Here is a 26,900-nt window from a genome sequence, read left to right on the forward strand (position 1 = left end):
ATCCCTTAGTTATGCTGCTATAGACGTAGACTGCTGGGGGGTCCCCACGATGCACTGTTTCTTTCTCTTTTGCTCTGTATGCACCACTCTGCATTTAATCATTAGTGATCGATCTCTGCTCCCCTCCACAGCATGTCTTTTTCCTGGTTCTCTCCCTCAGCCCCAACCAGTCCCAGCAGAAGACTGCCCCTCCCTGAGCCTGGTTCTGCTGGAGATTTCTGCCTGTTAAAAGGGAGTTTTTCCTTCCCACTGTAGCCAAGTGCTTGCTCACAGGGGGTTGTTTTGACCGTTGGGGTTTACATAATTATTGTATGGCCTTGCCTTACAATATAAGGCGCCTTGGGGCAACTGTTTGTTGTGATTTGGCGCTATATAAAAAAAAATTGAATTGAATTGTTTAGAAATTTGATGGACATGAGGACGAATGAATTTTTGAGTCTATTCAGTCTGCTCCGAGGGACTGTATACCTTCTCCCAGAGGGAAGGAGAGTGTACTCTGTGTGAAGGACATGAGCTGAATCCATCAGTATCCTCTGAGCTGCTTTCAAGACAGACTCTTCATAGAGTGAGCTGAGGGACTGATATTGTTTCTTTCCAATTATCTTCATTGCATTGTCAATTTGTCTGTTAACTTTTGTTTTAAGTTGTACAGAGAGGTTGCCGTACCAGACAGTCATGCCATATCTGACTAGGCTCTCTTCACTGCCTGGTAAAACAACAACATTATTTTTTGATTGACTCCATAGTATGCATCTAAAAAGGAGTGATCACACCTTGGAGAGCTGTTGCACCAAGTGGACTGACATGAATCATGGCTCCAACATGAGAGATGTCAATTGAAACAAAGGAGAGGTTTATCAACTCTTAAAAGAGGGTAAATCATCACGCAATGTTGCAAAAGATGTTGGTTGTTCACAGTCAGCTGTGTCTAAACTCTGGACCAAATACAAACAACATGGGAAGGTTGTTAAAGGCAAACATACTGGTAGACCAAGGAAGACATCAAAGCGTCAAGACAGAAAACTTAATATGTCTCAAAAATTGAAAATGCACAACAAAATAAATGAGGAACAAATGGGAGGAAACTGGAGTCAACGTCTGTGACCAAACTGTAAGAAACCGCCTAAAGGAAATGGGATTTACATACAGAAAAGCTAAACGAAAGCCATCATTAACACCTAAACAGAAAAAAAAACAAGGTTACAATGGGCTAAGGAAAAGCAATCGTGGACTGTGGATGACTGGATGAAAGTCATATTCAGTGATGAATCTCGAATCTGCATTGGGCAAGGTGATGATGCTGGAACTTTTGTTTGGTGCCATTCCAATGAGATTTATAAAGATGACTGCCTGAAGAGAACATAAATTTCCACAGTCATTGATGATATGGGGCTGCATGTCAGGTAAAGGCACTGGGGAGATGGCTGTCATTACATCATCAATAAATGCACAAGTTTACGTTGATATTTTGGACACTTTTCTTATCCCATCAATTGAAAGGATGTTTGGGGATGATGAAATCATTTTTCAAGATGATAATGCATCTTGCCATAGAGCAAAAACTGTGAAAACATTCCTTGCAAAAAGACACATAGGGTCAATGTCATGGCCTGCAAATAGTCCGGATCTTAATCCAATTGAAATTCTTTGGTGGAAATGGTCTGTGACAAGGCTCCAACCTGCAAAGCTGATCTGGCAACAGCAATCAGAGAAAGTTGGAGCCAGATTGATGAAAAGTACTGTTTGTTATTCATTAAATCCATGCCTCAGAGACTGCAAGCTGTTATAAAAGCCAGAGGTGGTGCAACAAAATACTAGTGATGTGTTGGAGCGTTCTTTTGTTTTTCATGATTCCATAATTTTTTCCTCAGAATTGAGAGTCCATATTTTTTTCCCTCTGCTTGGTCTAAAAAAGTAACCATTACTGACTGCCACAATTTTTTTTCCCTGATTTCTTATAGTGTTTCTTAAAGCCAGAAAGTTGCCATTTGAAATGACTTTAGTTTTGTGTCATGTCTGATCTGCTTTTTTTCTACAAAATTAAACAACTGAATGAACATCCTCCGGGGGCCGGTGATTCCATAATTTTTGTCAGGGGTTGTAGCTCCCAACGTGAACCTGAGTACTTTGTTTTTGGCAGTCTCCATAACTGTTTGCTGCGAATACCCTATACTTGAGACCAGTCACGCAAGTGCACAAAGTAATCCCGATGTATCATTAGATGGTCTCTAACAGCCTAAATCTAAGTTGTTATGATTTCTGTGCAACATGTCCATTAAGCCCCTCTCACATAGAAAGTGTGCGCATGCCACTTAGAGACACATGTAGCACTCAAAACAAACATCTCACTATTCACAAGGAACAAATCACACAGTTGCCATCACTCTTTTGGTCGTGTTCTTAATACTTTCAATTCAACTCTACGTGTCACGTGGCCTCCACTTACACCTAACTCTGCGCGCGCGCACACACACACACACACACACACACACACACACACACACACACACACACACACACTGTGTGACAAGCTGAAACAGCACCAGGTTGTTCATAAACAACAAATCCATGATAAAATGGAAGAATTAAAGAAAGTTGATAAAACACTGGCCAGGACGCAGCAGACAATGTGCGATGTTAAACACCACAGAACGCCGATACAAGTGAATCCATGATGAGTGTAGCATGCCAATGATCGCCACCAAAATGCTACACACACTCCTGTGTGATAGGAGCTATAGTGTCAAAATACTATAAGATGACTGTGACCACACACAGAGCAGCAGGATGTGCCATGTGGTTTTCGCTCAGTCTGCAAAAACTGTTGGTCTGTGTCCTCCCTGTGGTGTGGTTGTATCAGACTCATATTGAGGGAGGCAAAGTCCAACCACGCAAAGGTGATTCAACATGGCAGACGTGTCATAATTGCACCCCATATTTTCTGGAGTACAAGTTGCATGTCTCATAAAATACACTGAACAGGGAATAAACCATATGCAAGAAACACTGGAGTATAAGTCCCACCTTTTTCTTTATGTAGAACTCACTTTGTAACAGTGTAACTGGGGTGAGTTCAACAACAGCGAGAACTCCATGTAACATGTGCAAACCACAGCCTGTGCCATTTCTTAACCCTCTGGAGGTCCATGAATGCTCCGGTGCATCCAAGTGTACTTTTCTTCATGTTTCTATTAATATATCAGTGACGGAACATCATTCAACCACTTCCTGAAATTGCAACTCATCTGTAAAATGCATCTCTCTCTAGATTATCTTTGCCTTACAGCCAATCCTAGAGGCTGGAGACGGTCACATGGTATATTCCTCCTCCCTGCTCCCAGCAAACCGATGTCAGACATTACTGCAGAAAGGTACCCACATTTATTTACAGAATATGGGAAGAAATGCTTGGAATCATTTAAATAATAACACTATCAATATCACTAATTACAACCCCAATTCCAATGAAGTTGGGACATTCTGTAAAATGTCAATAAAAACAGAATACAATGATTTGCAAATCCTCTTAAACCTTTATTCAATTGAATACACCACAAAGACAAGATATTTTATGTTCAAACTGATAAACTTTGATGTTTTTGTACAAATATTTGCTCATTTTGAAATGGATGCCTGCAACACGTTTCAAAAAAAGCTGGAACAGTGGTATGTTTACCACTGTGTTACATCACCTTTCCTTCTAACAACACTCAATAAGCATTTGGGAACAGAGGACACTAATTGTTGAAGCTTTGTAGGTGGAATTCTTTCCCATTCTTGCTTGATGTACAACTTCAGTTGTTCAACAGTCCAGGGTCTCCGTTGTCGTATTTTGTGCTTCATAATGCGCCACACATTTTCAATGGGCAACAGGTCTGGACTGCAGGCAGGCCAGTCTAGTACTCACACTCTTACTACAAAGCCACGCTGGTATAAACACGTGCAGAATGTGGCTTGGCATTGTCTTGCTGAAATAAGCAGGGACGTCCCTGAAAATGACGTTGCTTGGATGGCAGCATGTGTTGCTCCAAAACCTGGATGTACCTTTCAGCATTGATGGTGCCATCACAGATGTGTAAGTTGCCCATGCCATGGGCACTAACACACCCCCATACCATCACAGATGCTGGCTTTTGAACATTGGCGCTGGTAACAATCTGGATGGTCTTATTCCTCTTTTGTCTGGAGGACACAACGTCCATGATTTCCAAAAACAATTTGAAATGTGGACTCAGACCACAGCACACTTTTCCACTTTGCCTCTGTCCATTTCGAATGAGCTCGGGCCCAGAGAAGGCGGCGGCGTTTCTGGATGTTGTTGATGTATGGCTTTCACTTTGCATGGTAGAGTTTTAACTTGCACTTGTAGATGTAGCGACGAACTGTGTTAACTGACAGTGGTTTTCTGAAGTGTTCCTGAGCCCACGTGGTAAGATCCTTTACACAATGATGTTGGTTTTTAATGCAGTGTTGCCTGAGGGATCAAAGGTCACGGGCATTCAATGTTGGTTTTCGGCCTTGCCCCTTACATGTAGAAAGTTCTCCAAATTCTCTTAATCTTCCGATTATATTATGGACTGTAGATGATGGAATCCCTAAATTCCTTTCAATGAACATTGAGAAACATTATTCTTAAACTGTTGAACTATTTTTTCATGCAGTTGTTCACAAAGTGGTGATCCTCGTCCCATCGTTGCTTGTGAACGGCTAAGCCTTTTGGGGATGCTCCTTTTATACTCAATCATAACACTCACCTGTTTCTAATGAAGTGTTTTTTAGAGCATTCATCAACTTTCCCAGTCTTTTGTTGCCCCTGTCCCAACTTTTTTGAAATGTGTTGCAGGCATCCATTTCAAAATGAGCAAATATTTGCACAAACACAAAGTTTATCAAATTGAACATTAAATATCTTGTCTTTGTGGTGTATGCAATTGAATATAGGTTGAAGAGGATTTGCAAATCATTGTATTGTTTTTATTTACATTTTACACAATGTCCCAACTTCATTGGAATTGAGGTTGCATTATTCAGTCTTTCACAAAAGGAACTGGATGTGAAAAAAACTATTTTTTCTTTTTTCGAGTGGGTGGAGTGTCGTAGCTGTGGACTGACCCTGCAGAGTTGGTGAGCAAAAACTACAAAAATGAACATTTTTGTAGCAGAAAGCTACAAAAACAAGCACTGTGTGAATGTTTGGTCCAGATGTGTGCAGCCAAATCAATTTCTAAAATCCCTTGTGTGTTATGTGTCCCACTTCCAAATTAGCCATCTGTCTTGTGTCAGCATTACTATCAATGAATGTAATGTCATTGGCACCAAGTACAGAAGCTCATTGGCAATAACACCAGTAATTTCAGACCCTATACAATTTTGGAATATTTGTCCAATTGTTATACTATAAACCTATGTTTCTATTTATTATACCCAAGAACAGAAAGATAAGTTGAAAATGTCTGTACACACACTCAGAAAAGCATTCAATTGATAACAGCTGTGTCAGAATACATCAAGTTGCACCATTTTGAGTGTAATATGTCAAAGATTTCACCTGTTGCCCCCATAGCTAATTACTGCACCTGCTACATTTCCTGCTCAGACACGATTTACTCCCTGAACACTATTGTGTGCCACCTTACTGGATTACCAAGGCGGAAATGTACTGATTATCTTGGACCACTTAGTTCCGCAGCCAGTCAGCTGAGTGTGTTGTTAACTACGTACCAAACTCACTCATTACTTAAGTATATTATAGCTGTCAAGTGCAAAACAGGGACCTTGGAATCATTTCAGCCACATTTGCGGTGTTGTGCATCCAAGACTACAGGCATGCACATTATAAAACAAATGAAAAGAACTACTAGATTCTGACAATCATGGGAGAGCATTGGTCTTAGGGGTTTGAACAGTCAAGAAAAAAAGAACAAGCTCAGATAATCCCCCCACGCACGCACGCACGCACGCACACACACACACACACACACACACACACACACACACACACACACACACACACAGCCAACAGTCTCAACAAGAATTACAGAGCTTTAGATTAAACAAAACAGCAACACGTAGGTCCAACACATAAGGTCAAGACTAGGGCTAGACTCGAGGGTCCAACTGGACCCAATGCAAATCTTGCTGGAGTGGGCGGTCAGAACCTTGCTGCAGGCGGGAGCAGGCAGCTAAAAATAAAAACTGTGGGAACAGAAGTGACAAGATGACTCAGTCTACAAAGGAGAATAGTGTAAAGTATCCATGTCCACACACTACTTTCATGTTAAGTAATTTAACAGGAGCATCGGATATTAAAGGAGCGAAGAGAGAAAGACAGCGCAGAGAGTTACTGCATGTCTTTATAAAGGGCACATGAAACTGTCTTTAAATTGAAAACAACCAAATAGTAACGCTATTCCTGATCAATGTGTCAAAAGACATACAGGCCAGGGATTCAACAAAACAATCAATCAATCTTATTTATATAGTGCCAAATCACAACAAACAGTCGCCCCAAGGCGCTTTCCCATGAATTTCTTTATTAATAGCCTAAATTACGTGTTTCCTCCAGCAGGACCAGAGAATACACAAAATCAATGCACCTCTCTATTATTGTGCGCTTAGCGTTTAGCAGGTGTGGCCGGGACTGGACACACCCATTGCGGGAGCACGTGGGAATAGTCAGAATTTCAGCGGGAGCTGGAAGAAAAATATAATCCCGCGCAGGACTCCTCCAGAAAGCCTGCTTGATGTCACCAATAGGTTTTCTAGAGACCCAGAATAGCCAATATGAAGCTCACGTTTGGGTATTGCCACATTAACAGCAGCGGCATGATGACTATGCATAAAGAGGTGACGCATGGGTGGCATTTATTGTCATTTTTGGGCACTGCGCGGTGGTTCTAATGATTTGCTTTGGTGAAGACATTAAAAGTTATGACCCGCTGATTTTCTCAATAATCGTGCATTAACGGGGCTTAACGGATCAGGCTACTGACAGCTGCTAAAAGTGCTAACGCCGTTAGCATACAGCATTAAATAAACCTGGAGTTTCATACAGTGCAAATATTGCAGCAGGGATGTCTTAGAAGATCCTTTAGGATGTTTCACCACGCAACAGGTCATATAAAAAAAAAAAAAAAAAAAAAAAGAACTCCAAATGATAGACACAGCGACACAACAGCCAGCAGCCGCATCAAGCGGACACTGAGCTGAAAACACTATGAGAGACAGGGACACTCGGCTGAATCACTGGCACTCAGAGTGACCACGCCCTTAATTTTAAATCTTAAAACTGGCAGCAAAGCACCAACAAGGAACAAGTATAAATCTCCTCTGTTCGCCCAAAAAAAGTCCAAGAATTGAAAAGTCTGTGAGCAGCACAATGACTCATGGTCCATAAATATGAAAAGTGATGAATGTGGCAAACAATATTGCAGTGTTGTGTTGGGCCAGGAGTCTGCGGACACATTTATTCTGTTTGCAGTTGGAGTAGACACACATCTGCTGCACATAGACGTTAGGTGGCTCAGCAGAGGTAAATTTAAGACTTTCTGAAACATTCAAACCATGCTGAATATGCACAGCTTTTGGATTTGAAAGCAAGTTTAAAAGCAAATTACATGTGCTATCAAGCAGGTTCCAACAGTGTGACCTGCAGAACTTTCTACACATGGAGACAGTAAAAGCACCAGAACACACAGTGGAGCCTAAGAGTGCACGTTATGATGATCACTTGCAGAGCATCTTGTCAGAATCTGACAGGCGCTTTACTGACTTTGCATCCAAAGAGCCTGTTGTCAGTTTTCTGTTTTCCATTTGGGGAAAATATAGATGTGGACTGTATATCGTCCAAAGTGGCATCACCGAGTGCCTGCTTACAGCTACAGGAAGACACCAACTGTGACTTTCTCTTTGCCGACGACTGCGCATTGAATGCCAGTACACAGTCTGATATGCAGGAAAGCATGGACCTGTTCTCCAAGGCATGTGGGGACTGTGGCCTCACAATCTCCACCAAGAAGACCAAGTTCCTGCACCAGCAACCCCAAGGAGCTCCCTACACTAAGCCCGTCATAATGTCCAACAGACAGAGACTTGTTGCGGCAGACAGGTTTGTCTACCTGGGATGCACCCTATCATGCTCATCAATGAGGAGGTGGCCTACAGGATTGCCAGAACAGCCTTTGGATGACTCAGAGACCGGTTTTGGGAGCGATGCAGACTGAGCCTGCAGACCATGTTTAAGGTGTATCATGCTGTGGTGTTCCATCCCTACTGTTCACCAGCAAAATGTGGACAGTCTACAGCCGCCAGACCAGACAGGTGAACGCCTTCCACATGGTTGCGGCTGCTGCTACACATCAAATGGCAGGACAAAGTTCTGGACACATAGGTACTCAAGCGAGCCCAGATGGAGAGCATTCATGCCACACTCATGCACTGCCAGCTGCGATGGGCTGGCCATGTACCTCACTTGGATGACAGCCGCCTCCCAAAACGTCTCTTCCATGGGGAGCTCACAGAAGGGAAGCGATCTCATTCCCCTTGATGCCTTGATCACCATCACTGCTGAGGATGTGAGAAAAGAATTTAGTTGCCTGTATCCAGGAAAGGCTGTGGGTCCTGATGGCCTCAGTCCCAGAGCATGAAGATGATGACATCCTCCACTCCCCTGTTGGGCTGGTATGCTGAGCCTGAAGCAGATGGTTGTTCCTGAGCAGTGGAAAACCTCATGTCTGGTTCCTGTGCTCAAGAAGAAGAATTCCAACACACTTAATGACTACAGACGTGTGGAGCTAACATCACGTTATGAAGTCACTTGAGAGGCTCGTCCTATGGCACCTCTGCACAGTCGTCGAATAATGGCTGGACCCCCTGCTTAAGGTGCTTAAGAGCTTAAGGTGCGCTGACACTTGCACGACTCTGATGCACGCACTTGCACAACCTGTATTGTGCAGGAGAGTAAACTTGCCTTTAACGGGTGTAGACTGAATGTGAGAGGGGCGCCGGCGCATGCCATTGCGCAAAGAGAATTTTGAAATGTTGAAAAAAACTTTCACACATAAATGTTGTGCAACGTGGCGCGATCTGCTCACCAACACTATGTGTAGCTCATCAAGTGGAGTAAAGAAGAAATGAACAGAGCGACTGGTTGCGTCAGTGCACCGCATTAGAGCACAGCTCGTCTGAAGGATTATAATGAGATGTTAAATCTATCATCAGCATACTTTAACAGCTGCACACAAGAAGGAAAGAACATGCAACTGTTTTACCAAGCCACAACAAAGTAAATGTGACAATTACCTTTTTTTTGACGGCTCCAAATGCTTTCTCCAGCTCATTCAGCATGTGTGCGTGAACGGCTGCTGCTGGGGTGGTCCACTGTGATTCAGAAACTGATCAGAGACATTTTCAGCAGCCAACTTGCAGAGAAAATGATTAATCTGCTACAAAATAATTGTTTTATATATGCAGCATCTAGCACATAGCGCGTGGCAACTGGTGGAACAAAGCACGGCATCCAGCTAGGAACATAGCGGCTGGGATCGTCACGACGACGTGCGTGTAACTGCGTGCATCAAAGTTGTGCAAATGTCAGGGCACCTTTACTCTCATCTGGAGGAGGCAGGCAGTGTGAGATTCATGTTCTTTGACTTCTCCAGTGCGTTCAACACCATCCAGCCTGACTTACTCAACAATAAGCTACGTGGCATGAAGGTGGAGGCTCCACTGGTGGCCTGGATTACCAACTACCTCACAGGCCGCCCACAGTATGTGAGACTTCGGGACATTACATCCGACACCATTAGAAGCAGCATGGGGGTACCACAGGGGACGGTCCAACTAACAAATGTCACGCTGCCTTCACTGTGATCGGCAGTCGCCTTGTCAGGTCGCTCAGCGTTTTTGCATAAAACAGACTTCTAGTCTGTTTTGGCTCTGCCTATCTGGTGACAAAGTGACCACATATCTCTTGTCACTGTAAAATGGCCACTCTGATTGAAAATTAATGGCAGCTGGACCGTTTGCCTAAGTCTCTTGTAGCTAATGTGTCCAAGGGGTGACTGAGGTCCCAGCCACGCTTGACAAAATTGTAAGCAATGCAGTCAAAATACCCTCTGCTGGACAAACTATGCAATGACACCATTTCCAAGAGTGTTCATTTGGTAAAATAAAAGTTTTCATATCAACAAAAATAACACCGATACAAATGCGTTTGTGAAAAACTTGTATTACCTAATATTATGAGCCAACCAATATGAGTCATACTCTTAGAACTAGAGTTACATCCAACTTCATTACATTTCAGGTTTCTCCTTTATTTAAAAACACTTCTATTCAGATTAACCACAAAGTTTTTATAGCACTGATTCTAGAACAGTCCAAATCTTCTATCAAAGTCTAATAAGATGGTGTATTATGTCCTGTAGGTAATAAAGATGGGGTGAAAGCAACCTCCTCAGTGGAAGTCATGAGAGGTGAATTCACTGAAAATTAAGTTAATTTTTTTTTTCCTGCCTCGAATACTTCACCCTACTTACACTGCGGAAATTTGTGATCTCTTCATGAGTACACAACATAGTTTGAAACTTACTAAATCAGATTCAAAACATCATGCTCGTGCATATGTATTTAAGCTTTTTGCACGAAGCGATGTTTAGACCATGTTGTAGTCTGACCCTGTTTTTTTGAAAGCATTATGTACATGGATGCCTACATAGAGGTCACACACACACACACAACACACACACACACACACACACACACACACACACACACACACACACACACACACACACACACACACACACACACACACACACACACACACACACACACACACACACACACAAACTGAAGCTGGGAATCTGGCTCCGCTGATAATACTCCATTAGTCCAAGCTGCAGAAAGCTTGCCAGTCCTTCAAAAAGCTGCCAGAGCTGTTTTATGCCAACACTTATTCCAAGAGAATACAAAGGAGGATGGATGGGGGGGGGGGTGGGGGGCTGTTTCTTTGTCAACGCACTTCCCCTCTTAATTATCCTCATTTCCCACTTACAGCATGTCCTCATAGTTTGCATACTTTGATATTGTACCATGCACATGCCAGTAAATAGGAACACTGGGTCATTTCAACGACATGACAGCCCCGTCACCGCTGGTCTTCCTTGGATTGGGGATAACGTTTCCAGAATGGGAGGATCACCCAATGAGTTTGAGCAGAACATTAAAAAGAAAAGACACCTTCAATAATCTACAACAAGGGTCACCAACCCCTTTCAGCAGTTCATCAAAAGGGTAAGAAAAATATCTGTCGCCTATTTATTACACAATTTCATAAGCTTCAGAATGCAACAGTGCTTCGATTTCCATTCCTGATCATACTGTACAATACACACTGGAGAGGCAATGCATAACCTACTGCCACATGAATCGTATTTTCGAAACGACTATTTAACACTTGTTTGGCTGGCCCTGTCACATATTTCAAAGTGACTTATGTCTAAAGGATAATGTATTATCATCTATGGCCACAAGATGGCACTGTATAATACATGACAACTGAGTCCTGCTCCTGTATGACCTGAATGAGGACAACACTGCCTCTCACAATAAAGCCCCTACACCGCACTATACCTGTTTGCACTTCAAGGGACAGTTACAACAGAGAAGGATGGTAAGGCTAACTGTATAATCGATTGTTAGAGAGGTAAACATGCACATTTCACTCTGCACGGAAGTGGTCCGTGCACCCGGACTTCTAATGATGTTTTCGCCTGCTCAGTAGCAACAAGAAGCAGTTTACGGCATTCTTTTTACCTTCTATAATAACATCAGTTAGGCTGTTGGCTTCTGCTTGTTAATACAGTGTGTGCGTGCGGTGTTGTGGGAAAACAAACACTTCAAAACATAAAAAATAAATAAATAAAGCCTAGTTTGTAATTAGGTAGACCACAAACACAACGCTTGTTATGAGAAATGGAGGGTGGATGGCGCATGACCAGGTGCTTAGAGGGAGCCAACGAGCAGCCGGGATCTCTGCACTTTTTAGTGCCATGTTCACGAGTGCTTGCAGACAGCTGACCCAACTACCCATTACAATACTGGCATGAGTTGAAGAAAGCAGCACAACAGTGTGTTGACATGTTACAGCTGCAGACATTTGTGCAAAAATACCATATCAGGACACATTTGGCAAAGCAGCAATCAACTGCAGCTGGAGTCTGATAGAGAGAGAGAGAGAGAAAAAAAACAAAACATTCTCAGACAAATGACTGTTCAAAGTCAGTTTTTTCAATTAATGACGTAGTCTGCCACTGTTTAGGCGAATGTTACGCGTCAAACGGATGTGCCTGTGGTTGGTTAATGGGTCAGTGTCACACACCACCTGATGATATATTAGAAGCACAAAATGTTCAAGTAACACCCAAATGCCAATACTGCCTCACAATTATGGCCCACCCTACTGCACAATGATGACTGCCAATCAGAGATTATCAGCATTCTCTAGGGAGTACCATCAGAGATAAATGTACGGGCATGAAGCCGGGTGTTACCGTATGAGAGGACAGCAGCGTTCTGCTTGGGCTGGGGGCCGACAACGCAGTGAAGGCATCGTCTGCACCAATGTCAAGCTCAGTCAAAGCGCTGGAAGAAAGCTTCAACTCTGCATTTTGGGAAATGTCACTAACAGCACCTCCTGAATAAGTAAAAAGAAAAAACACACACAAGAAAATAAAGACTCATGACACCAACAAGTTTGATAATCAATTTGTACATGTATGGGTTTTACTGACATGAAATGGAGCTTAGAGTTGTTATACGTAGATACCCGCAATCATGGGGTATCTAAAACATCATGCATCATGGGGTGGGCGATATGGCCTAAAGTTAATACAGTCTTTTTCACTTACTGGACAGGGAGATATTATAATCACTGCATTACTCGGTTACACAACATGACCCAGTTATTAATGACTTCACTTGAGCAAGAGTTTAACACGGACTATTTTCACATCCGTTCCTTTAAAGTTAAAATCTAGACAAAAAAAAAAAAAAAACTTAATGAATCCAAGATTTTTACAGTTTTAAATTCAACAAGTCCATGGCTGTATTTAATTAATGACCATTAAGGCTTAAATGATGCAGCAGCGCAAAAGTCTGCCAGTTCACACAAAACAACAGTCTACATCAGAGGTCTTATGCAGGTCTTCTTTGCAACCACCCCCTCCACCAGGTGATTTCACTGATTAACATCACTTTGAGCCGATGGAATCAGTTAATCAGTGAAATCACCTGATGCAGTGGGTGGTTGCAAAGAAGACCTGCATCCACTCTGCCCTTGCTGGAATGAGTTGAAGACCTCTGGTCTGGATCATGTTTCCCTGACTGCTTGGTTATGTCTTCCTGTGAAGGTGAATTTATAACCAGTTACAAGTAGAAGAAAAATATTTAAGAGGCACTCACTCGTATGTGGTGCTCAACAGGAGAGAAAAATTTCAATGGCTACACAGACCACTTCCATCTCCATCTCTGAAGCGCCAGTCACAATATCCTCAGTGCTAATCAAAACTGCACCAAAATCACCGATTTCCAAATTAATAGCCATTTGCTGATTTTCTCATTATGGTATTTTTCAATGGCATTATGAAAAGTGTTTCTGACCTGGGCTCTGTACCATAACACAAGAAAAGCAATTTCTTGCTTAGGGTATTGTGCAATCCACATTATGGTGCACTATCCACACCGGTGATGGCTATAACAGCGGCCAATTTGTTCTTTTGGCTGCTGTTCATACCAGACCGCGGTTACACATGCAATAATTGGAGGAGTGTATGATTTGAAACATGCAGAGTGGCCTCACATCAGTACTTCAGATTGTTCTGTACACGAGCTCTGCATTTTGATGCAAAATGCAGTGAAGGGAGCTCAGAAGGGGACTGGGGGAGTACTCCCTGTTGCTCCCCATGTTTTGTGGCTTAGATGCCACAATATACAAATCTCTGTGCCTGGGTTCAACTCCACTGAGAAACCTCACAGGGTTAATCCTGCAACAGGATTAAACCTGCACATTGCTCCAATACAAATATTTTCTATTCCAGTGAATGTTACTACAAAGTCTCCTCATCCATGTACAGCGTCCGCTTTACAGTCAAATGCTGAAGTCACTGTTATGTTGTATAGCTTTGGACATTGCATGTGAAATAACTATAATGAATAAACATATGTGAAAATAGTTCATGAAGCAGATTCTGCATAAACAGTCTCAAAACTGCTCTCATACCTAAAGCTTCTTTGATCTTTGTTCATGGACAGAATCAAACAATGTTGCACCTTCCCCCAACATTTCCCATTAAACAGCTGGACTGTGGTCACCCCTCATACTTTCATAAGGAACCAAAAACGCTTTCATGCTTCTCATGATTACGTTAAAGTCAGTCAGTCACGTCCAGCAACACGTGCATGCCTGCAAAAACATGCACACACCAGAACCACATTTGAGAACATTTTGAATTTTACTTACAGTAAACAAATGGTTTAGGCAAGTATTGTTAAACAATTCTGTCATTATCAACATGCCATAACAAATAAATGTTCCTGGAGAAGTTATTATTGATAGAAGACAATCTAAAGTTAGGACAGTGCTACCTGTCAGTCTCCTTATCAATGTCCATCAACATGTCTGACTGTGCATCATGAAAAACAGTCCTTCACGTGTGATATTATTGTTATATTAGTCACACTTTACAATAAATGTGCAAAAGTACTGGAAATAATGAAGAGTTACCCAAATGAATCAAGACTTCATTTTGATTAGTAAATCATTTAATGTGTTCTTTAAATAGAACCAAAGGTTCAATTAACCCTGAATTATGCCAACAGTTCCTCATTCTGAAGCTTTTGAAAGCAATTCCATCAATTTCTGTAATCTTTCGTGGTGTTTAAAAAGGCATCACTTTGTATGTAAACTGCTGACCCACTGAGAATCTGAAATAAGGCCATCTTGCAACTATTAATTTTAAGTGGTATTATGGACATACAAATCCAAGATTCTAAATGATGCAACACATTGTTTGATGAAATGGAGTATGTGCATTTGTAAACCAAGGTGTATGTAAACCTACATCTGTCCACAACAGTATAGTGAAAACATCAAATCATTCACCGACCATTGTTGGTTTACACCCAAGCAGCAGCACAAAAAGGAGTCTAGATCGATCCTCTGGCAATAATAAACACCATGTTAAACTTAACTACAAAGATCTCCATCAAATGGAGCCAAAATGTTGTAGATGCTGCAGGATTCTCTTAATGGATTGTGCTTGTAGGCCATTGGACCTATGCTTTTCCACTACCTGTCTGGTTCTCCCGCTCCACCGTCAGCTCCAGGTTGGTTTGATTATCAGTAATCAGCTGCAGCTCGCTGACGTCCACGCCAGCATTCTGGACCCTCTCTGGTACCTGCAGCGTGTTTTATCAGGGTATCACAGATCATTTTCATTGGTAACTTTGTACCTGACATTCTCAAACTGTCTATTTAAGCTAACATCTGCCTGTTTTTGTCTTGTGCATAATGGTCTTGCATACCCAAGTGCCATTGCTCACTAAAACAGTATTTTACCTCCCACATGCTTATGATATGGCTCGTTTTAAAGATCTGGATCTCTAGTTTCTGAAGATGTGTATAACAACCATGTGAGTGCTACATAACTTTACCTATTACCTATATCATTTCAAACATGCCAAAAAATGTTAGTTTTTAATATCAAAAAAGAAAAAAAAAAAAGCGTATGTCCAAAGTCTTTAGCTTGGACATACTTTACAGCAGACATTCCCCAATCCCTACTCACTACAACTGTTGTTTCCTGTTGTTGGCAACAACTGTGTGAAATAACAGGTCTCTAGTCATAAGTATTTTGCTTCAATGAGACGTTTTGTGAGAAATAGTCCATTCGGCACAATTGGTCCAATTTTGTGCCAAAATGTGCCAAATTGCTTTATTTGCATTATATGTCTTCTTAGACCATTAAAAAAAAAAAAAAAAAAAAAAAAAAAAAAGAAAACACACATTTTCATGTTTTGGTAGCTACAAATTTCAATTCTAGCACTTTTTTTTTTTTCTTCAAATATTCATATTTTGCATTGTGACTATGCACTTTCTAATACCCCACATGCGTTCTGACCTCCGCCTGGCCTGTTATGCACAGTTATAGCAGTGGCCTCTGGATGCATGACTACAAGTCCCATAATGCATTGGAAAGCTTATTTCCTGTTCTACAACCCTACGTAGCCCAAATGCTCCACAAGTGACTTATTTTTTCGTGCGCCGACTGGATAACAGGCATTACGCAGTTGTCCTTATGGAGCGCTTGTTTTGGTCAAAGGGCTCTGCCGGGTGACTCCGTGCACCGACAACCCCAATCATGGTGCCATTTTGAAGCCAAGAGCAGTAGGAAATCAAGTGTACCTGTCGTAACTCAGTCATGGCATCAGCTGGTGTACAATAATGATAAACACGCTTGTTTTTTTCCTCTTTTTTTTTTTTTTACAAAAACATGACAAAAATGTACTTTGATGGATTCTTTCTTCAAACAGTCTTACTTTATGGAAAATACAACTACATATTCTTTTTCCGTGGATTGTTACGGACAAAATGAGCCCAGTCATGCCCAGATTTGGACTGATATGGACCTTCAGAACACCGGACAAGGTAAGAAGTTCTAAATTATGAATCGTAAATTCATCATAAATTATTGGTTATTGGCTTTTGTGGTGGATAGTTGACTTTGTTTGGATTATGTGGTCACTTTCTTTGAGGTGTCCTGATTCCAAAGAGGTATAACAAGTTGTAATTGTTTTCATATATACTGTGCAGTTTCGGACTTAAAACTAATTTGCGTAAAACCGCCCGCCGGCGGGTGGTGGAGGTTACAGACAGGGTGAATCCTGCATCCTCAATCCCAAACTTTTGTTAGCATGTTGCACTTGGCTTAATCAATCAATCAATTTTTTTATATAGCGCCAAATCACAACAAACAGTTGCCCAGGCGCTTTATATTGTAAGGCAGGCCATACAATAATTATGTAAAACCCCAACGGTCAAAACGACCCCCTGTGAGCAAGCACTTGGCTACAGTGGGAAGGAAAAACTCCCTTTTAACAGGAAGAAACCCCCAGCAGAACCAGGCTCAGGGAGGGCAGTCTTCTGCTGGGACTGGTTGGGGCTGAGGGAGAGAACCAGGAAAAGACATGCTGTGGAGGGGAGCAGAGATCGATCACTAATTGATTAAATGCAGAGTGGTGCATACGGAGCAAAAAGAGAAAGAAACAGTGCATCATGGAACCCCCCAGCAGTCTACGTCTGTAGCAGCATAACTAAGGGATGGTTCAGGGTCACCTGATCCAGCCCTAACTATAAGCTTTAGCAAAAAGGAAAGTTTTTAAGCCTAATCTTAAAAGTAGAGAGGGTGTCTGTCTCCCTGATCTGAATTGGGAGCTGGTTCCACAGGAGAGGAGCCTGAAAGCTGAAGGCTCTGCCTCCCATTCTACCTCTTACAAACCCTAGGAACTACAAGTAAGCCTGCAGTCTGAGAGCGAAGCGCTCTATTGGGGTGATATGGTACTACGAGGTCCCTAAGATAAGAGGGACCTGATTATTCAAAAAACCTTATAAGTAAGAAGAAGAATTTTAAATTCTATTCTAGAATTAACAGGAAGCCAATGAAGAGAGGCCAATATGGGTGAGATATGCTCTCCTCCTTAAGTGTTTAAATGTCACTAGTTTTGCACTATCTACAATTAGCCGACTGCCTCAGTTAATTTATTTGACCTCTGTGCTTCCTTCAACTGCACAGCTGTTCTTATCTTCCGCACACAATTTAACAAGACTGACATAGAATTTTTTTTCTTTTAGTGGTTTATCAGAATGTAAAAATCTGGGATAGTGTATGAAACGTGCTCTGCAGAACATCACATTCACTGCACCAGAAGGTCAATTTCCACCCTAGAAGAGAAACAGCATTCATTTGTTGGTGAGGTACAATGTGTCTGCATTATGAAATGTGTTCAAGACCCCTGAAGTAGGGCAAGTGGAGAGAAGTAAGATTTGGGAGAATGAGTAAAGTGTACAGTCGTGACCTTACCTCAGAGTTGGTGGCTGGACAGGAGCTGGATCTTTTTGGACACAGATTTTGCCTGGAAAACAAGATGACCACAGAGCTTTTGTTTATAATTACAGATTTTTTTTTTCAAAACAGTCCTTCATTTTTGCCAGTATCCTCGCAAGTAGACAACCCACCTCATTTGACTACTGGTGTAAGAAAAAACACCATTATACACAACTACACAAAATGCACTTGTATGTCTGGTGCAATTGTTTTAATCATTTGTAAAATAATTGTTTTTCTAGCAATCTAGTTGCACAAACCTTAAAAATACAATTGCTACAAATTTGGAAACATCAACACGACACTCTGTTCCAAACCTTCATAACTGAGCCCAACCTCAAACTTGTGAGAAATCAAAGTAAAATCTATGATAGCAAATTTCATCACGATCCCTAAAGTTCTTCAGGTATTCTATCACACACCTAGTTTCTGAGACACCACCCTCTAGTGGCCGCAATTACAATCAAAACATGCCCAACATCAAAATTCTCCAAGATCTTAGTGGGGTGACCTTCTGTATCAAGTTTCACCTTGATACACCAAGTCTTTATTAAGATATCACAGATACAAAGCAGCCACATGGAGACAGAAAGAAACAATCAAATTCCCAGACCTTCTCCATCTTTGATGACACACTGTACATAAAAATATACGGTACGTTCCTTGGAGGGGTGGCTGCTGTTGCACACTGGTGGCTAAATGTGAATGATATGGGGGGAACTCATGTACCAGTATAGCTACAACATAACCGTGGCCACTTCCCATTAATGTTTCATTCATTGTTTGCAACAGATGCACCAAATTCCATCAAGATCACGTAATACCAAAAATGTGATTCAGCACTTACACAACATGGCTACTCACGCTAGCCGTCAGTCACAGGAAGACCTGCAACTACTTGGAAAGACTTAATCACCCGTGCAGCATGGAGGCTCAGTGGTTAGCACACTTGCCTCACAGAAAGAAGGTCTGTGATTCGATTCCACCCATGCCCAGTTCCTTTCTGTGTGAAGTTTGCATGTCTCCTCGTATCTGCATGAGTTTCCTCCAGGCTCATTAAAGTCTGCTATTTTTTCTGCCCTTGACCACAGAAGCTTAGGGCTAGCAGCCGGCGATCACCTTAGTATTCTCTCTGCTTTCCTGTTGATTTACTACTGATGAATTATACCTTAGGTGTGGTTTTTCCAACTGACTGATTCTGCTCTTTTTCTCTCTGTCCGAGGTGCGGAGGGCGTCACACATGATTGGTGGCTATGAATCACAGGATGCTGGGCTGACCATGAGATATCATGCCTGAAGCTGATGCAGCAGATGTTTTGATTTCATGTTTTCCATTTCTTCAGTTTTGTGAAACTGTAAAAACTTTGTAACTGTTAGAATGGCCTAAGGAGTTGGTCACCCCTCCGAGTCTGGTCTGCTTGAGGTTTCTTCCTCAATCATCAGAGGGAGTTTTTTTTCCTTACCACTGTCCTGTGAGGCTTCATCATGGCGTTGCTTTTTGTTCTCCGCCATGAGCGGCTCCGTCCCCACGTGCGAATTCCTCCGCACATGTTGTGGCATGTCCAGCTCGTCCACAATTTCTCAGATAGTCACACGACCGAAAAGCCACCGAAAGCCGTCTGAATCTTCCGAATGGTGCAAGAGCTGGGCATGTCAGGGCATGTCCTGTGAGACCAACACGGAGGTGCTTTTGTCCCGCGCCATTAGCGGCTCTGTGGCAAATTCCGCCGCTCCTCTTTCCATGACAAAAACTCCTGTAACAGCGGAATGTACCGAAAAAGTGGTATGTCCACCTCTTCTGCCATTTCTGTAGTAGTCAGACGACGTCCCGGATCAACAGCGTTCAGTTTGGAAATGATCTGGTCGTTTCAGCCTGTCGATCGCCGCTCGGAGCGCGGCGCGCCCTCTGCCATTGTGCGCCGTCTTTAAACCGATTGTAACACTCCTTAATCTGTGTGATCCCCATAGAATCGTCCCTGAAAGCCGTCTGAATCTTCCGAATGGTTTCCACCTGGAGGCCTCTCACAGTTTCTGGAAAAATTTGATGCAGCAAAGCTCCAAATCGTTCAGACATTTTCCTCACAATAAAATCCGACGAGGGGGGTGGACCACTGCTCACTCAAAGCATGCTCACAGGCGAATGACGCAACCGACAGGCGTGAAAAAACTCACGCATGCGCACAAAGGTTCAAGCTTGGCTGATGCAAGCGCACATGATTCAAATCCATATAGTTTTTTTAAAAAATAAAATGGTCAGATAGTTTTCTAACAGACCTCGTACTCAACAAAATATAAACGCAACACTTTTGGTTTTGCTCTCATTTTGTATGAGATGAACTCAAAGATCTAAAACTTTTCCACATACACAATATCACCATTTCCCTCAAATATTGTTCACAAACCAGTCTAAATCTGTGATAGTGAGCACTTCTCCTTTGCTGAGATAATCCATCCCACCTCCAGGTGTGCCATATCAAGATGCTGATTAGACACCATGATTAGTGCACAGGTGTGCCTTAGACTGCCCACAATAAAAGGCCACTCTGAAAGGTGCAGTTTTATCACACAGCACAATGCTACAGATGTCGCAAGATTTGAGGGAGCGTGCAATTGGCATGCTGACAGCAGAAATGTCAACCAGAGCTGTTGCTCATGTATTGAATGTTCATTTCTCTACCATAAGCCGTCTCCAAAGGCGTTTCAGGGAATTCTGCAGTACATCCAACCAGCCTCACAACCGCAGACCACGTGTAACCACACCAGCCCAGGACCTCCACATCCAGCATGTTCACCTCCAAGATCGTCTGAGACCAGCCACTCGGACAGCTGCTGAAACAATCGGTTTGCATAACCAAAGAATTTCTGCACAAACTGTCAGAAACCGTTTCAGGGAAGCTCATCTGCATGCTTGTCGTCCTCATCGGGGTCTCGACCTGACTCCAGTTCGTCGTCGTAACCGACTTGAGTGGGCAAATGCTCACATTCGCTGGTGTTTGGCACGTTGGAGAGGTGTTCTCTTCACGGATGATGCGAAGGAGATGTGTTGCACTGCATGAGGCAAGTGGTGGTCACACCAGATACTGACTGGTATCCCCCCCCAATAAAACAAAACTGCACCTTTCAGAGTGGCCTTTTATTGTGGGCAGTCTAAGGCACACCTGTGCACTAATCATGGTGTCTAATCAGCATCTTGATATGGCACACCTGTGAGGTGGGATGGATTATCTCAGCAAAGGAGAAGTGCTCACTATCACAGATTTAGACTGGTTTGTGAACAATATTTGAGGGAAATGGTGATATTGTGTATGTGGAAAAAGTTTTAGATCTTTGAGTTCATCTCATACAAAATGGGAGCAAACAAAAAGTGTTGCGTTTATATTTTTGTTGAGTATATGTATGGTGTCATAGTGGTGATAATTAAGTCTTGGAATTATTTAAACACCAAAAAGTTTTCTGCTTTAAAATTGATACGTGGCATAATATTGACACCCATTTTCAAGACAACACTTCTTCTAGCCTCCCTCAATAGATCACCAAGAAATAGTTTCAGTCAGATGCGGTGTTCTTTACTTACGAGAAAAAAAAAAAAAAAAAAATCAGCATGTGTTTTTCGTGGCCATATTGGATGACAACCATTGTCAAAAGGAACCTTCCTCTATCCTGTCCCAAAATACCAGCCAGAAATGGTATGCACCCCTTCCACTTCATTGTGCAGGGGCATTAAACAGTTGTAAAATTGGGGGAGGGGGCTGTTGAGCAGCCAATGGAGTAGGTTGTGAGTTTAGAGGCTCCCACAGAATTGGGACTAAATTGTTATTTATTGCACTTTCAGAAACTCTACTTTTGAAAGTTACCCCATTCAGTTTTGTTGAGTATTTATTCCTTTTTAAAGGGTATTATGGCTGGTAAAAGCATGAAAACAGATGCCATAACAATACAACAAAGACCTGCCCCTCTGGTACTGACCACGACCTCAGGTACTACTTCTCCACCCACTAGCTTGACCTCGCCGCGGTCAGGGCTGCAAGATAGACGCTGATGCCTTGAACTGAGACAGGGATCCCAGCCTGGTAAAAATAAAATAGAGGAACAGGAAAATATTAGCTGGGGGTCAAGGGGGCAACGCACCCTGAAGCTGAAGCGATTTTTACATTTCAAGGTACTTTTGAAGACATTTCCTTGATATCAATTTTGCAAAAATGCAAGAAAACTTACCAGTGGTTTCTATTAGATGCCATAAACTGTGAGCTACACTTCTTTTTCATGCAACTGTACCACTGCATCAATAGCTCAGTGTTTTGTTGAGAAAATATCACCATATCAATATTAGCCATTCCAAGAATGTACAACAGCATCCATAGTTCATTTCAAATGTTCATTGTTTCTGTTGAGCCATTCACTTCACCATATCATTGAATATAAACAATGCCAAAATGTTCAACATCCATTGTTTATTTCATTAGTTCAATGTTTTGATTCGCTTGAAAATCTCTTCACTATATCACTACAAGGCATGAATATATGATAGCCATATACAAATGTACATGATGTATAGTAAAAACTTGACACATTTGGATTTAAATCTTTCTTTTTTTTGATAGATTGTACTGCAGTGGAATCTGATGATCTTTTCCTTGGCTTCTCTGACTTAACTGGCTTTCTCTTTCTTTTGATGTTTAAGCAGTGCCTTTTTGGAAAGTTTCTTGGCCACCGTTTGCATGAGCTTTTGTTTCAAGAGCACTGGCCAACAGTAGTATATATGCCCTATCATTCCTTACTAAGAATTGTAACTTATGAAAATAACTCACCAGGTAGTTTGTAATTCTGTTTTCTCAATCTCTTCTTCTCAACGTGCTTGCTTCCATCGCAATGTTGTTTCAGTGACAGCCAACCTTTGCCACCATAGTTTATCACCTTTCCATCGCACAGACTACAAAGGCTTTCCCCGGATCTTTGTGTTTGAAAATGAAATCTGAAAGCGGGCATCTGTTGACTTTTTCCCAACCATGACCAATTCCACGAATTCTTTATCTCTGCATCCAGTGCTGTCACCGTCCCGCTGTCTCTCTTATGGAGGATGTCTTTCTTCCATGACATCTTACAATATGAATACTCGCGTGCTCGCCCGAGCGAGCAACACATTATTATTATTATATGAAAACAAAAACACTGTGATACCAAACCCAAACTGTATTTTAACCTATTAAACATATAATATACCTAAAAATGTGACGATGTTTAGCACGTTTTCTAGTGAAAAATGCGGCAAGGGAGCTACTATTTCTGTTTTCTCATTTTATCACGCACAGTCTCGTGGTATTTTACTCCCGAGCGATCACGAATGTCAACGGAAGCAAATGACACCGACCAAAACATACGAAAGCTTGTCGGCACAAGCAATACGCATTCTGGTCATCTTTTCACCCATCAAAAGAAATGTTTTATCATCTTGGCTAAAACAAAAAAAAAAAATAGCAGAATACCGCTAAATAGCGGACGTCTGGGATCCCTGATTAGAGCTCCTAGCCACTTTACAACGGCACACTGCGCAAATTTTAAAAGCTGAGCTTCCAACCAGCTTTGGGAGACGATTTATCCACGATCAGAGCGGACGCACAGTCAGTGAAAACAGCTTGTAAATGAACTGCTTCAGATGCCAAACTGGCCTCCTTATCACCTTCTGCTCGCGCAGATGACGTGGCTGAACTGAGTGCTACAGTTGAACAGCTAACGGTGGAGTTTTTCATGTTGGAAAAGAAGTGTGAGGACCTTGGAGTCGAGATCTCGTTGGAACAACATAAGAGTAGTGGGGGTTCCACAGGACACGGTCACTGATACATCCACCATTGCGGCCCTGCTTAAACCCTTTAATCGTCAGCTCAGCCATTTGGTAGAGTACACTGATATCTACTACACTCTATTGAAAAATAGGAGGTCATTAACAACGAGCTGCTGCTGGATGGATCGCACCAAGCCTTCTAGCCGAAGCCCCTGACCCGGCGAGTGACCACGGCTCAGCATGTAAAAGTGAGTCAACAGCTGTCCACTGGTGATACTAGGATCTCCGTTTTTCCCGACCATACTGTTAAAGTGGGCTGAGCAGCTTTTAACAAAGTTAGACAGCAGCTACGTGGCATGGAGGTGGTGTGCTATGGTCTCTTTTACCCTGCCTGACTGAAGATCAGCTACAAAGGTGTAAAAAAAAAAAAAGACTGTTTCAGCAGACGACACCAAGGCATACAATGTGAAGATTAAAGTTGGGTGACATTTTTATACATTACCGAAAAGGTAAAGGTTTTTATACATCTGAAACATCTTAATTCTGGCATTGTATTTTTACAGGAGACTCATTTTAGGCTTAATGATCACCATAGACTTCGTTTTTCATGAACAGGTTAGGTCCATCATTCTAACGTTAATAATGAAGCTAGGGGTGTGGCTATTTCAATAAACAAAAAAAAAGTTTCTTGCTATTGAGTTTTATTGCAGATACTTTATCGTTGTGGGCACACTAATGCAAGTGATCGTGTTGTTGGTAAATGTCTACGCACCTAAATTTGATGACGTGGATTTCTCTACTACAACCCCTGGCAATAATTATGGAATCACCGGCCTCGGAGGATGTTCATTCAGTTGTTTAATTTTGTAGAAAAAAAAGCAGATCACAGACATGACACAAAACTAAAGTCAATTCAAATGGCAACTTTCTGGCTTTAAGAAACACTATAAGAAATCAGGAAAAAAAAATTGCGGCAGTCAGTAACGGTTACTTTTTTTAGACCAAGCAGAGGAAAAAATTATGGACTCACTCAATTCTGAGGAATAAATTATGGAATCACCCTGTAAATTTTCATCCCCAAAACTAACATCTGCATCAAATCAGATCTGCTCATTAGTCTGCATCTAGGAGTGATCACACCTTGGAGAGCTGTTGCACCAAGTGGACTGACATGAATCATGGCTCCAACACGAGAGATGTCAATTGAAACAAAGGAGAGGATTATCAAACTCTTAAAAGAGCGTAAATCATCACGCAATGTTGCAAAAAATGTTGGTTGTTCACAGTAAGCTGTGTCTAAACTCTGGACCAAATAACAACCTTCCCATGTTGTTTGTAAAGGCAAACATACTGGTAGACCAAGGAAGACATCAAAGCGTCAAGACAGAAAACTTAAAGCAATATGTCTCAGAAATCGAAAATGCACAACAAACAAATGAGGAACGAATGGGAGGAAACTGGAGTCAACGTCTGTGACCGAACTGTAAGAAACCGCCTAAAGGAAATGGGATTTACATACAGAAAAGCTAAACAAAAGCCATCATTAACACCTAAACAGAAAAAAACAAGGTTACAATGGGCTAAAGAAAAGCAATCATGGACTGTGGATGACTGGATGAAAGTCATATTCAGTGATGAATCTCGAATCTGCATTGGGCAAGGTGATGATGCTGGAACTTTTGTTTGGTGCCGTTCCAATGAGATTTATAAAGATGACTGCCTGAAGAGAACATGTAAATTTCCACAGTCATTGATGATATGGGGCTGCATGTCAGGTAAAGGCACTGGGGAGATGACTGTCATTACATCATCAATAAATGCACAAGTTTATGTTGATATTTTGGACACCTTTCTTATCCCATCAATTAAAAGGATGTTTGGGGATGATGAAATCATTTTTCAAGATGATGATGCATCTTGCCATAGAGCAAAAACTGTGAAAACATTCCTTGCAAAAAGACACATAGGGTCAATGTCATGGCCTGCAAACAGTCCGGATCTTAATCAAATTGAAAATCTTTGGTGGAAGTTGAAGAAAATGGTCCATGACAAGGCTCCAACCTGCAAAGCTGATCTGGCAACAGCAATCAGAGAAAGTTGGAGCCAGATTGATGAAGAGTACTGTTTGTCACTCATTAAGTCCATGCCTCAGAGACTGCAAGCTGTTATAAAAGCCAGAGGTGGTGCAACAAAATACTAGTGATGTGTTGAAACGTTCTTTTGTTTTTCATGATTCCATAATTTTTTCCTCAGAATTGAGTGATTCCATATTTTTTTCCCTCTGCTTGGTCTAAAAAAGTAACCGTTACCGACTGCCACAATTTTTTTTCCTGATTTCTTATGGAGTTTCTTAAAGCCAGAAAGTTGCCATTTGAACAGAGATTGGATGGCCCTAAGAAGGGACCCCCTCATTCCATAGTCCCGCAGTACCACCCACAATATCTCCCGGGGTACCTGATTATACGTCTTCAAGTCCACAAAAGACATGTAGACTGGATGGACATACTCCCAGACCCCTCCAAGATCCTTATGAGAGTGAAGAGCTGGTCAGTTGTTCCACGACCAGGACGCCACCCGCATTGTTCCTCAATCAGAGGTTCGACTATCGGCCGATTAATTATTGAAGCTATGCAATCTAATAAAGCTACAGGTCCCGATGGATTTATAATAGAGTTTTTAATGAAATTTAATGATAATTAGTACCCTTGTTTTTGCCTGTGTTTAATGAATCCTTGGAAAAGGGTGTGCTACCTCCCACACTGACAGGCTTGAATATCTCTCCCTTTAAAGACTGATAAAGTTCCTACTTCCTGCAGTTCTTATAGACCTCTAGCTTTGTTAAATGCTGATGTCAAAGTACTGGCCAAGATTCTTGCTATTTAGTTAGAGAAATTCTGCTCAGTATAATTTCTGAAGAACAAAATGGCTTTATTAAGGGTCGTCATTTATTTTACTCT

The 26,900-nt window shown here is 41.9% G+C and overlaps 1 protein-coding gene across 1 annotated transcript in view; it reads right to left on the bottom strand.

Moving 5' to 3' along the window:
- The window catches only part of si:dkey-112e17.1, a 114,709-nt gene that overhangs the window by 32,441 nt on the left and 55,368 nt on the right, over positions 1-26,900 (bottom strand). The window contains exons 4-6 of the mRNA XM_034169603.1: positions 18,141-18,192; positions 15,354-15,459; positions 12,555-12,697 (exon numbers count right to left, since the gene is read on the bottom strand). Coding sequence (XP_034025494.1) covers positions 12,555-12,697; positions 15,354-15,459; positions 18,141-18,192 — 301 coding nt within the window. The remainder of the gene's footprint in view (positions 1-12,554; positions 12,698-15,353; positions 15,460-18,140; positions 18,193-26,900) is intronic.

This window comes from Thalassophryne amazonica, chromosome 5 (genome assembly GCF_902500255.1).
Source record: "Thalassophryne amazonica chromosome 5, fThaAma1.1, whole genome shotgun sequence".
NCBI classification, from domain to species: Eukaryota; Metazoa; Chordata; class Actinopteri; order Batrachoidiformes; family Batrachoididae; genus Thalassophryne; species Thalassophryne amazonica.